Raw genomic sequence first — 14,124 nt, forward strand, 5'->3', positions numbered from 1 at the left:
AGCCCAGCCTTTTATAATTGTGTTCTACATCTCCATATAGCCCACATCAGGTTGCAAAAAAACAAATATTGGACTTTAAAAAATAATGATTGTATTTCTTTATTAATGCAAGAGCTATGTGTGATGTACAGTATTGTCAAACCCAATAAGCTGAACTTGCATTAAAATTGCATTAACTCTTTTATATTAAATCACATCTTGTATTTCAAAAATGGCTATAGTAAGGTTGAAATAACTTAATTTTCTTCACACTCCAGTCATTAAAGTTTTACTTTCCAGAAAACTGCATGGTAACCAACAGCACAACTGTAGTGGGTTTTAAGTTAAAAAAAAAAAAGTATTTCCACATGATTAAAGCCAAACTTTCCTTTAAGAAGAGAGAATAGCTTTGCAAAAGCATATTTTCTTGATGGTATTTAATAAATAATGTAGTCATACAGCTTTTCATACAAAAATTTATTACCATCTTTGCTCTGTTGGAGTTAATTGGATTTAACTCATTATTATTTGGTTATTTATATGGTTAAACCATCCTAAATGCAGCCTAATGGAAAGCAGTTGAGAGATACTGACCTGTGGCCCAACTGGAAATGGTGGGTGGGTCTGACTGGCCTGGTGTTGGTCAGGAGTACCTGGGTCTGATAGTGCCGGGTTTCCTCTGGCCCCTGGAATTCAAAGGAGAAATGCTCCCTTAATATATGATCCAGCCTGGGAACTGCACAGGACCCCATTTGCCTGTGATGTCACATAACATTAAGGCATAGATGATATGACAGAGTGGTTTATCAATATCTCCAGTGCTCAAATCACTTATCAACTGCATAAATAATGATGAGAGACATTCAGGATGGCCAAGTTCATCAAGAGGCAGAAGAACAGAACAACAGGGAATGTAGCACAGTCAGCTTGCATAGAGTATGCCACATGTGTGGGAAACTATACCCTTTAAGTACAAGCAAGCCACAGCTAATCTAGTATCCTAAAATTAAACGAAGTGTGATCTCAGATATGACCAAGTCCATCAATATTTTCCCCTAATATGGCTTTCCCCATCTCCTCCATACCTCTAAGCCCTTCTTCCATACTCTTTGAACACTGAATCTTATGACATCGCTTTCCTGAAAACAAAGCCTTTTTCCATATCACCTTACACAATGTCCTAAAAAGAGTATGGCTCTCCCTAAGCAAGTGTCCCAGGTGCTGACTGAAACACTAGGAATCCCACAATAGCTCCAGGGAGCTCCGCCATGCTAAGCACAGAACACAGCTTGCTTCCTTTACTGGAATCCTACTGGACAGCAAGGCAGAAAAAATTAAATTCCACCCAAGAGCAAATCCTTCAAACTCTTTTAACATGGTCATTTCTCTACGTGTGCTTCTGTGCTTTGTTTCAGGACAAACTGTAGCAGGTAAGATAGTGGTAGAAACAATAAATACACAAACAAACAACTAAAACCGGTGGCAATTTTTGAGAATTTCTACTTGGTAGCTTTGTTTCCTTGGAGTTTTCTAATGGGTGGTTGAAATCCAATTCCAAGCAAACCTGAACAAGATCCTCTCTCCTGATGTTTGTCCGGTGAATAACAAGCGGAACACAATTCAAACCCTGTTTACCGGCATGCCATGGACAACCCAGAAAAAAAGATAGGACTCTGTCACACTTATAAATTTTAAAGAAGGTATTATTGGCTCATTTAAAACAGATTCTCCTATATATTCTCCAAAGGGACAGACTTATAAATAATGGAAACAGGGAAAAATACTTCAGCACGTTAAGCTACAAATAAAATTGACGGCTACATATTATTCAATTGACTTCTATCTCCACCATGATGTGTCAATCATAACAGCATTTTATAATAGGATTAAGCAATAAATGTGCAAAGCCATTATGCGGAAATCTGAAAATCTGATTAATTTGTAATATTTTTGTGCAGAAAGTCAGGAATTGGACATTGCTTGGGGAATACTTACAAGCATTCTATTGAAATTTCTAAATTGATTTGGAACAAACTAATAAAAACACAGACTTGCTGACATTTTATAAAGTGAATTCTGTCAAAATATGTTTGGCATTTTAATGATTGCTGTCATTTAATAACAAGGATAAGATGACCCATCATACGATGCCAATCATTTCCTCAGAATGTACAGAAGACCTTTCTTCTACATTTTTTATACGTGATTTACCTATTATGCTTAAAAGTACGGCATTTTAAGCTGGGAGATGGCTTGTGCAGTGCAAACCTTTCAAATCTCTGTTCTTTCTTATATACCCAAGTCCCATTTTGCCCTAAAATTCTCAGCAGAAATTTATGTACTTCAAAGAGCTTATGAGGTTTCAAAGTGATGTTTTTGGTCAAATATTCAGATTAGGTAAATACTCAAATGGCTAAAAGTGCACAATTTTTTAAAAATTTGGTTGTTTTCCCATACTTGTCAGGCATGGGTTTTTATACCAGACCATGAAAAGAGAGTTTTTACAATGCACAGAAAAATAGAAAAGCCCTTTTAAGCAATTAAAAAATGAATACCTTCATTCTAAAAAATTTCTATACCATGCCAAGTCCTTCTGGCTCATGTTTCTTTCATGCATACAAAGCCCACTTTTTGACTCTGTTTCTAATGTGCGCCATGGTAATGTTTAGGATTGGTCTCACACAGGCACTGTGTCGACAAGATTGTGCGTTTGTTCCCCTCAACTTTACACAGATTACATTTGCTTACATTTATTCTTTGTTGCTTTGAGGCCTAGCTGGTGCCCAGCAGCTTGTTCTGAGGCTGGTTAATTCTCAAAAACCACGTTCAGTGCAGTCCAGGGCAATTCCACACAATTTCATGTGTAAAATGAAGTCTTTCACAGGCTCTAGAGGAGATTATGTAGGCTCTCCTGCCTGGATCCAAAAGTAATGTTTCTTCTTAATGTGCATCTCCATTTTCCCCAAACACATGTATCACGCATAACCCTGTAGGACCATAAACTAATCCGTCTGGCTAGAAGGCGACTCTGGAATCAGGGGCCTTCGCAGAGCCAGAGGGGGAATCAGGAAGTCAGAATGAATAAATGATGTTGGCTAAGGGTTTCAGAGAGACTTGAAGCAACACTTAGCTGAATGTTTGCAGAGAATCTGACGTTGGACATTTTCATGAGCACAGATATGAAAACACAAACCTGAATGGGTTGGGTGGGTTTCTCCTGACCAGGAGCCTGGGAAACATGTTACATCTCTGAGACCAAGGAATTCCAGGAAAGCTCTCTGAAGTCTGTTCTGAAGTTAGCAGTCTACGCTTTTGAGGCAGCAACTATGAGCTCTAACGGGCCAGAGGCTGTGCTGCTGGTTCATCACTTTATGCTGTCATTTCATTCACATTTCTTTTTCAGTAGAAATAGAGGTCTGGCTTTTAGTTCAGCAGTGATATAATTTCTTTAAGATAGGTACTGGCATCCACTTGACTGCTCACTGTTGTTTAACATAAACCTTTGAAATATCTTTAAATTTTTAGCATATTGGCAAATTCTACCTCAATTCCAATTTAGATATTCAAAGCCGTTTGGTGTAAGGGTTAAAACCAAGAACTCTAAAAAAAAAATTAAACTCTGCCTGGGTTTAAATTTAGCACTACCACCTAACTGAGAATGTGAACTCTGGCTTGTTTTCCAACTTCATGCATCACCTTGTAAAAGTCAGGGATAATAATAGTATCCCTCTCACAGCACTGCTGTTGTGAAGATTAAATGAGCTAATATATATGTAACTTTCTTGAAACAGTGCATGCTTGCCACGTAAGCGCTATTTCTCTTGATTATTGTTATTTAATAAAAAAATTTAATTTCTCTTTTGGAGAGACAGTATCTCACTCTGTTGCCCTAGCTAGAGTGCAGTGGTGTGATCATTGCTCACTGCAGCCTTGATCTCCTGGACTCAAGAAATCCTCCTACTTCAGCCTTCTGAGTAGCTGAGACTACAGGAGAAGCCACTACACCCAGCTAATATCTTCTTCTTCTTTTTTTTTTTTTTGGTACAGAAATAATCTCACTCCATTGCCCATACTGGTCTTGAACTCTCGGCCTCAAGTGGTCCTCCTGCACTGGCCTCCCAAAGTGCTGGGATTTTAGGCATGAGCCACAATGTCCAGCCTAAGCTATATTTAATCTAATAATATTTAATGTTATTTAATACCAGACCATGAAAAGAGAGTTTTTACAACTCTCTTATTAATGTTATTTAATGTGTCTATAATAGCGACCTGCCCCAAGCCAACTCAATTCATATTGCTGCCCCTCTGTCCCTTTCTGTGCAGTTCACATTCTCTTGCCCACTGGCTAAAGGTGGCCACTGTGCACTGACCCTAACTCTGTTCTTGGTACCACTGGATGAATGTTTGGAGCTGAACTAAATGGTTGGGTCCTGAAGAGCCTATAAAGCAAGATGTTTACATATATAGCGCTTCCTTTAGTCCATGGTAGCATAATCACGAAATATGGCACAAAGATAGTGGCAAGGTTTCCAAATTTTCACACAGACCATGGCTTATACCAGTGGTTCTCACCCAGGCCTGTAAATCATTTGTGGAGCTTCCTGAACACAGAGGTTGATATCCCTCATGAGGCCACTGACAGAGCATCTAAAGGGTAGCTCACGTGAATGTTTTATGAAACTCTACCTGTGACTGAAGACTACAGGGAGCCAGCAGTGGCTTGGATGTTACCTAGGCAAGGCTGAATCTCTTTTGTGCTGAGACTGCCATATGCAATCAGTTTTCTGAATGGCAGATGGGTCTGCAGCTAGTGTAATCCCCTTGGCCTTCCAAGCTTCTTTATCTGCACCATTCTTTTATCATAATCCTGATTGACTTCTAGCTTAGCAAGGGTGGAATCATCTCAGATACATCTGTTTTGTAATTATGATTTGTTCACAGATAATTTTAAAAGTATGATAACTGATTTTAAAGGGATCGTAATATAAAATTTAAAATAGCCATATAACAGGAGTTAATTATCTGCAAATACAAGAAACCCTGATTTGAATCTATTATGGAAAGGATAGGTCATAAATGGTGAAGACATCAAAATACCGATTAGGAGATTGGATGGTACACTTGGATACAACTTATTCATTGTTATAAGACCTGGTCGTCAGAGGGCATTTGTTCACTCAACACCATTGGTCCCAGGGTTGATCTCACATCTGAAACCCACAGGGTTGCCTGCAGATCCCTCTGCTCTGGAGGGACTGTGACCCACAGAGCTGAGAGGGGTGACCACCTGAGCACGACACTCCTTTCTTCAGTGCCCTCCTGAGGACCGAGCCTCCCACACTCCACTCTCTCCACACAGCTCAAGCTGAGTCCCTGAACAACCATCACCAATGACTGTCATTGTGCTCCTCATAGCAAGTTCATTTTTGTTTTGCAATTCTTTTTTTAATTTGGTACAACAGATTTTCATTCACCAAGGGAAACCTGGCTCAGCATCTCTTAGCGACACTGAAAGTAAAACAGATGTTCACTCTTCCACAGAGTTTTGAATTGTTCCCTCCTTTTGGAGTTGACTCTTCCAAGTAAGTCATTTTAAGAAACGAATACACTATTTTTAATCCCGAGAGTATATACTCCTTTCTGGAGTCTTACCCTTTGCAAAGAGAATATGACGGCCAGGGCAGATTGAGAAAGGAACAGAATAGCAAATATAAATTGCTCATCCCAGGCAAAGCAGCTCCACTTCCTCCCATGCATCAGCGATCCCTCCAAAGTATAGTGCTTAAGATTCCCTGGTTAATGACCAATGCATTTTTTATGAATTGGGTTCTTCGGATAGAGAGTTTGGGTTTCTGTGCTCTCTGCATTAGCACAAACATAATCACCTGAAGGTCACAGAGATCCCTCAGCTTTTTCTGGTAGTCATACCTTTCTCACCCACTGTTTACAGTTTCCACCAGTGAAGGAGGTGACACAAAGGTTACTTATTCTAAGATGGACAGTTGGATGCATTATTATTTCATGCTGGGCGTGTGAACCCCAGCTAAGCAGAGCAAAAGTCCCCTCTAAATTAAACTTCTTTCTTTCAATTTTTTTCAAGATTACTAAATGCCAAGGAGGGGGTGGAGGTGTCTATAAAAATGTCTGCTGAGCTACTGCCACTGTTTGCCTCTTTTTATTGCCAGTTAGAACTTCTTTATGATACTGGCCACACAGGTATTTACATACAGAACACTGTACGGACCCTCAGTAGAATCTGAGACTCCAAGGCTAATTCTACAAGCCATGCTTGGAAATACACATTCATTAATCCACATAAGGGTTTGTACGTTTTTGCAAATTACATTGTCAGGTACTTGGAAATTCACCTATTGAGGCCTGGAGAACCAAGACTGTCTGATTACATTAATATGAAAAATGCATTTCTTTATTCTTTTAGTGAGTGACTTATCTGGCTCCAGCAGAGGGAAGTCCACCTTTCTTTGGGTGAAGGGTCTAGGTCCTAAGTGGTTCCAAATCTTTAAGGCTGCATCTATACATGAAAAGCCAAAGGGAGATCTGGGACATTTAGATAAAGTACAAAAAGAAATCCTACAAATCTCTTATTTGGACTGAAGATGTTTTTGTAGTATCTGCCAAAATTCCTCAATAATTGCTTCATTTTTTTATATGTAGATTTAGTCTGTGTTATAGAAGACTTTAATGACCTTTTCTTCCTCAAAATTTACTAAATATCCCTCAATCTTCTTCCAACAATTTTTTTTATCATTTGTTTTCATATCTACCTAATAGAAGCAGAGCTAAACTCCTGTGATATACAGGTCAATAAAGGTCTCAATTTCTGTAAATACTTTTTCTCAGAGAGACATGAATAAAGGAGATAGTCATCAAATGTAGTTTAGCAAAATTCCATGACATGCTTTAGGCAGTTAGAGAACTTTGGGGGTAGAGATTATCCCTTGAGTACTGCTCTCTCTACAAGAGTGTAAGTTCGTTCAGGGAAAAGTCTCTCATTTTGTATCTCCCACAGGCCAGCTCTAGGCCTTCGTATGTATGTACACATTTATGTATCTCCATATGTATGTGTGTATGGTGGTGTTGAGGTACAGCACAATGAGTTCATATTCTTAAAATGATGGAGGTATGCGTCAAAATTAGTGGAAAGAATTCAGACACAGATTTTTAGAGCATCCAAAAATAGTTTGTCTAATTTTTAAAATGTGCCTTTTTAAGTTTAAGAAGTCTTGCTCATTTCAAAACAGTTCTCCTAGGAAATGCACACTTTCTCTGACAAGGTCATTGCTAGGAGGCACCCTCAACACTGCACTCCATCCCTGGATGGAGTCTCCTTGCAACTGACAGCTGGGCTCTGGAATCCACAGATGGTGCAGTCACACATGTTCTGGGCTTTCATGCCTATCTAAGCAGCCTCCTCCTTTCTTCGTCCTTGCTCAACCCTGTGCCAACGGGGTTAAATAATTTGTGGGGATCAGTGCAAAATAAAAACGCAGGTCCTGGCCTGGGGCTGGGAAATCAATCTCTCTTTCCCCAGGGCACCATCCCACCTTATTGCAGATGGGTGAACCCAAGGGATTGCAACCTTCTGGCTGGGACGTGTTGGAGACCTGGATTGGGGTTGAGCAGGAAGACCCTTGATGAGTCACATGCTGAGCATATGACCTTCCCCTCACTTGAGCCCAAGCCCCTTGAGAAGGGCAGAGTGGAGCACGTGGCAGCCACACTCTGGCTTCCAGGGCCACCAGGGACAGAGAGTGGACAGCCAGAGCCCGCCCTGTCCTGGGGAGGTGAGGAAACTCTAAGCCTCCTCCATCCTCCTACACGCTCAGATGTCCCATTGGACTTTACTGATAAAACACAAATTCACAGACAAATTCTGAAGAAATTCAGGATGGTGACCTCAAGGCATTAAATCCCAGCCATCGGGTTCTGCTGGCTGCTGAGCTCTGTGAGACTGCAGCCGTCACCTGCCCATGAAAGAGGCCCTCCCCACAGCTCACTGCCGATTCCACTGACTCGGTTTCCATACCACTTTGGGTTACTAGTTTTCCTTCAAGAAACCTCAGAAAGGATCTTCAAATTTTGAAAATTGTCCCTACACCTAAAACCGCTTCAAGAAAGTCGCTTTTCTAAATCAGTGCAAATTCTTTTTTTTTTTTTTCTTGAGATGGCATCTCGCTCTGTTGCCCAGGCCAGGGTGCAGTGGCTTGATCTCTGCTCACTGCAACTTCCACCTCCTGGGTTCAAGCGATTCTCCTGTCTCAGCCTCCTGAGTAGTTGGAATTACAGGCACGCACCGCTACGCCCGGTTGATGTTTGTATTTTTAGTAGAGACAGGGTTTTGCCATGTCGGCCAGGCTGGTCTGAAACTCCTAACCTCGGATAATCTGCCTGCCTCAGCCTCCCAAAGTGCTGGGATTACAGGCGTAAGCCACTGTGCCTGGCCCAAATTAGTGCAAATTCTTAAGAATGCTTATATTTACAGAGAAATTTAAACATGGCATTTTTTCCCCAACCAGAAATCAAACCCACAAATCATTAACATGTCTATTACAGGTCATTATGAATGACCTCCTAAACATATCATTTGGTGGGAAATTAGGATAAAATTTGGTTTTCTAATTCATTATCTATGCTGATAATAGAGAGACAAGGTATGAATTCTTCAAAAAAGGAAGCATTTAAAAGGTGTCACCTGCTTTTCTTCAGCTGTAGATCTACCTTTGCAACAGTATTTCGCTTTCACTACCACCACCACAGATTTTTCTCTCCTGGCTGGCCGCCAAATCACTGGGGAGCTTGACAACAAGGGAACAAGATCTAGATTCTTCAAGGCAGTGTGATTGGCCTAGTTTTAAATTGTTTTCAGTTTATCTACCCTTAGTAAAACAGACAAGAATTACCAACAGCTGGTTTTAAATATGCTTGAAAAATGGTCAAAGCTGTTAAATACTCTTTGAAATTGTAGGACTAGCTTAGGTGAACAGAGAGCGAGAGGGGAGCATTTTGAGGGTGAGGAGATGTGGGCGAAGTGAGGGGAGCTAGTCCATGTTTTCGTACCTGACACCTGCATTACATTACTGTGGTGTGGAAATGGCGAGGCCAGAGAAAGCTGCAGTTCTTTCTGCAAGATCGCATCCTCCAGCCCACTTCTAAAACATTCTGATTTGTGTTCTAATACCTGCAAGGCTCTCTTTGCAGCCTTACAGACCTACAGGACTTCTCCATCTGACACCTTCTTATGAGATTTTAAACTCTTTTTACTCACTGAGACTGTTAGCCAAGTGGTCCCACATGAATACTGGAAACTGAAGCCTGAAAAGGACATGACGATGGACCAGAGATCACTGTGTGTGGTCACACGAGTCCACACTCTTGGCTCAGATCAAAGTTATCGTGAGAACGACGGTGATATCTCATTCTCCTCTTCTCCTCCAAGACCCCAGATGCCTTCCAGAGGTCTGAACTCTGCACAACCCTTCAGCAGCAAGGAAGCTACTAATCTGTCATGCAGAATATGATTTAAGCATGAGTTACAACAGACTAATTTCAATTGAAAATGATGGCCTCTGGGTGCAGTCACTTCTGTGGTACAAGACCTCAGAGACCTTCAACACAGAAAACAGTGGTTCTTCATCAGCAGTAGCTGCATTTGTGACTGCAAAGGGCAGGTGATTAGATCACCACAGACCATAGACTTCCCCAGATTCTGAGATTGAACAGGGCAGTCAAATTAAAGGAGATCAATAATTGGGTCAATAGGAATACGGATCTTGAAATTTAATTTTTCCAAGAAAAAAATTTTAATTGTCACGTGCTACTGTGTCTGGAATTGGTTCCTTCCTGTAGGTTCTTGGTCTCCCTGACTTCAAAAATTAAGCTGCTGACCCTGATGTTGTGTGTTACAGTTCTTAAAGATGGTGTGTCCGGAGGTTTGTTCCTTCCCAGATCTTCACATGTGCCCTGAGTTTCTTCCTTCTGGTGGGTTTCTGGTCTCGCTGGCTTCAGGAACACAGCTGCAAACCTTCCCTTTGTTATAGCTCCGTAAACGTGGCACGTCCAGAGTTGTTTGTTTCTCCCACTGTGATCGTGGTCTCGCTAACTTCGTAAGTGAAGCTGCAGACCTTTGGGATGAGTGTTACAGCTCATAAAGGCAGTGCAGACCCAAAAAGTGACCAGCAACCAAGATTTGCTGGGAATAGCAAAAACGACAAAATCTCCACAAAGTTGAATAGCATCCAGCCACTGACAGCTGCAGGAGCATGTGGCCAGCTTTTATTACCTTATTTGGCCCCGCCCACATCCTACTGATTGGTCCATTTTACAGGGCACTGATTGGTCCATTTTACAGAGTGCTGATTGGTCCATTTTACAGAGTGCTGATTGGTCCGTTTTTACAGAGTGCTGACTGGTGCATTTACAAACCTTTAGCTAGACACAGAGTGCTGATTGGTGCAGTTACAATCCTTTAGCTAGACAGAAAAGTTCTCCAAGTCCCCACCCAACCCAGAAGCCCAGCCCGCTTCACCTCTCACTATCATGATCAAACAACATTTTAATGCCCTTCTCCCACCCCAAAGGATGTGTTCTCAATCTCAAGACAATCCTTAAAAATGAAGAATTTCAGCCTAATGAAAAACTCATAGCATCATGCTTTCTTTTTCACTTTCCTTTTGACCAGTGACTGTTTCATGGTAGATGTTTGGAGTATTTGGGAACTTCATGTGTTTCGTGTCAGCAAGGTAGGATTTCAGGAATCACAGCATGCTCACTGCTTTTATTCTTCTAGGCACAGGAATGTGTGGCCAACACTCCTCTTTATTCAAAATTCTTTTGAATAAAGAATTCCTTTCTTCCCTCAATCCTTATTTTTAAGAGAGAAAAATATAATTTCCTTCATATATACATATTTATATGTGCCAGGTCATACACTAATGACTTTGTATATATTATTTAATCAACTCTTACAATAACCCTATTAGGTGTTTATGATTATTTCATTCATTTATACAGGAAACAAAACTATATAAACTGTCTAAATAAATAGAAATTAACTCACTGCCTCTTTGGCACAATGAGGAAGCAGCAGAGAGATGAGAGTATCCGGGCTTTCTCATTGATGGCAGGATCACGTCTTTAGCCAATTAGGTTTCTCTACTGCTCAAACATTTTATAATAGCTGCCATCGACTCAATACTTACCATGTGCCAGCCCCTATACTCAGTATTTTATATGTGTTTTCTCATTAAATCTTCACAGAAGGTCTGTGTAATCAGGACCATCGTTCCCGTTTTGCAGATGTGGAAACTAAGGTTTAGACAGGTTAAATAATTCACCTATGGTCACAGTTAGTGAGTAATAGAGTTGGGATCTGAATCCAATTCCATTTGACTTCAAGACTACACTACATTATACATTAAATGCAAATATTTCAATAATACAGACCACAATAAATCACCAATATCATGATACAAATTGCAGTTTTTAGATATTTTCCTCTGCATCTAATGGAACCCAGCCCCAGAGCACTCTAGGTTCCCAGTATGGTGGGTGGAGGAGGGGAAATGGCAGAGAAGTAGGGAGAGGGAAAGAGTGGGTCCCACCAGAGACATCCTTTTCTTGTGCCCCATTTTTTCCCCAGGAAAACTTGACCAAATTCCTAAGAAATAAGCACCCCCGCAATCGTCTTTAAAATAATGTTAATAATGAGCTAAGAGCAGCTGCATTCTTAGTTTAGGGTCTCCATAATCACGGTGTGACCCCTGGGCCAGCAGCATTGGCATCCCCTGGGACCTTGTGAGAAAGGCAGATGCTCGGGCCCCAGTCCAGCCAGGTCTCAGACCCACCAAATCAGAATCTACATTATAACACGGCCCCCAGGTGATGCACAATGCCCATGGTAAAGTGCAAGAAGCACTGTGTTTGAGTTTATAATTCTTTGCATTTCTCCTTTTTCTTCCTCCCTCCATCCTTTTCTCCTTCCCTTCGCCCTGTCTTGTTTCCTTTCTGTCTTTTTCATTCCTTCCTTCTTCCTCCATTCCTTTCTTTTTTATTTGGCAGTACTAAAAGCAGGAATGCACTCACAACTCCTAACTTGCGTCAGACATTTGCAGTGGACTCTTAAATCCTATCCCACAAAAGTCAAGGGGGAGGCATGAGAATGTGGAGGAAGAAAATGTGCTGGAGGAATGCTCTCAATCACAGTAATAACCTGGGCCACTTCTTACTCCATGCAACCTGCTGGGAGGACGACCAAGGAAGAGGTTCACAGCAGGAAGAGCTGCTTCCACATTCTCTTAAAGGGAACCATATTTATCCTTTTTAAAACACAACAAAACTTGTGCCAAATGTAGCCCAGTATCATTGCTCTGTTATTTATGGCAATTTTCCTGACCACTTTCTTCTTCCATATCCATATCTTTACTTTTCCATTTGTGAGGGTCCATGAAGATAAGAGTCTGGCCTATCCATTTCAGTTATTTGCTCTCAGAACATCACATTCTTTACAAAAGTAGCCAAAGTACCCCTTTAAATAAGGGTAATGAAAATTTTAAATCCCTTAAAGCAGAAATAAAACAGCATTTCTACACAGATACTCCAAAAGAGTAGCATTTGCAATCCACTCTTGTGTGCAACTCAAAATCGGTGAAAGGGGGGTCATTTAGAACTCAGTAAAGGACAGGAAGGAAATACCCCCAGAGGAATTACATTGCATGAAATTGTAGCATCACATCTAGTTAGCAAACCCTTGTGGTAATAGAGCTTCTATAACAGACAACAACACAAAATTGATCAGGAAGAGAAAGATGTCACACAACTCACTACAAACAAATTACCAAGAGTTTCAAACCTTCTTCAAAGATGGGGTAACAAAATATTGCATTCCTATGAAGATTAAGTAGATCCAGAATATGAAAATTCAAATCAATGTCTCATCAAGAGATTGTTGGAGACTTTTTTGCCTTCCCAAGAGTCGGTTATAAAAAATCAACCAGCCAAACAACTAGTTCAATTCATGTGTGTCTGACCATTTTTCTCTCACTTAGTCTATTTATTTCTTTGCATTACTGTAATTGAAAAAGTATCTATCGCTACAAGATGCTATTAACTTGAGTGCATTCATAGAGTGTTGTATTACTAATAGACTTAGGTCATATTCTTTTATCCTTTTAGCAAAGCATTATTTTGTTGTCCTCTTGTTCTGAAGATTATGTTTCACTTAAAGTCAAATAGAACAAAAGCTCCACAGAACTTGTTCAGATTATTTTTATCATTATTTTAACACCATTACATGATAGTATCAATTGTGTAGCAATTTCCATTTGTTATATCAACTTATTTTTGGGTCTGTGTCAGAGCTCATCTTATATAAATATCCCTACTAACCATGACTTGGACTCTGATTATAACTTACAGGTTTTCAGTCCAAATACTTCAAAAATTTACTTTTTGAGTTTACATTTGATTTTAGAACTTTAGGGTCAGAATTGAAACAAGACACAGACAATAACCCTAAATACAATGGTGAAAAAATAAAAAAAATCCAATAGTTTAAAAATAGATGGCATATTTTATTGAATCTAAGATGTTATTGATGTAAAATTTGTAAATATTTTGTTCCACAAGGAAAGAAACAAAGCTGCCAGTTAAACCATGACATGCCACTGATTATAAGGCACATCCCAATTTGCATCCCCAAATCTTTCTTTTAAGATGCCTCATTAAAATGTTGGTTAAAAGGCTGTATATCTTAGAATGAATAAAATACGTTAGTACTCGTTACTCATTGGGCTCTATATATCAGTGAGTTATGGCACAGACAATAGGAAGTCGAGTAAACTGGAGATTTTGATGTACAATTTCTAAAGATCCTCAGGTTTGGTGGGTTAAAATGTATTGCTGGAGTATGGCAGTTGGATAAAATGCCTTATTAGAAGAAGTTGACTCAGCTGGATGTGGTGGTTCACACCTGTGATCCCAGCACTTTGGGAGCTGAGGCAGGCAGATCACGAGGTCAGGAGTTCGAGACCGGCCTGACCAACATGGTGAAACCTCATCTCTACTAAAAATACAAAAATTAGCCAGGCATGGTGGTGCATGCCTGTAATCCCAGCTACTCAGGAGGCT

General features: G+C 40.3%; 1 protein-coding gene across 2 annotated transcripts in view; it reads right to left on the bottom strand.

The window, feature by feature from the left end:
* The window catches only part of POU6F2 (POU class 6 homeobox 2), a 491,856-nt gene that overhangs the window by 268,691 nt on the left and 209,041 nt on the right, over positions 1 to 14,124 (bottom strand). For both annotated transcript variants that reach the window (XM_011944507.1, XM_011944506.1), the window contains exon 4: positions 574 to 665. In XM_011944507.1, coding sequence (XP_011799897.1) covers positions 574 to 665 — 92 coding nt within the window. The remainder of the gene's footprint in view (positions 1 to 573; positions 666 to 14,124) is intronic.

Source organism: Colobus angolensis, unplaced genomic scaffold, assembly GCF_000951035.1.
Source record: "Colobus angolensis palliatus isolate OR3802 unplaced genomic scaffold, Cang.pa_1.0 Scaffold232, whole genome shotgun sequence".
NCBI lineage: Eukaryota > Metazoa > Chordata > Mammalia > Primates > Cercopithecidae > Colobus > Colobus angolensis.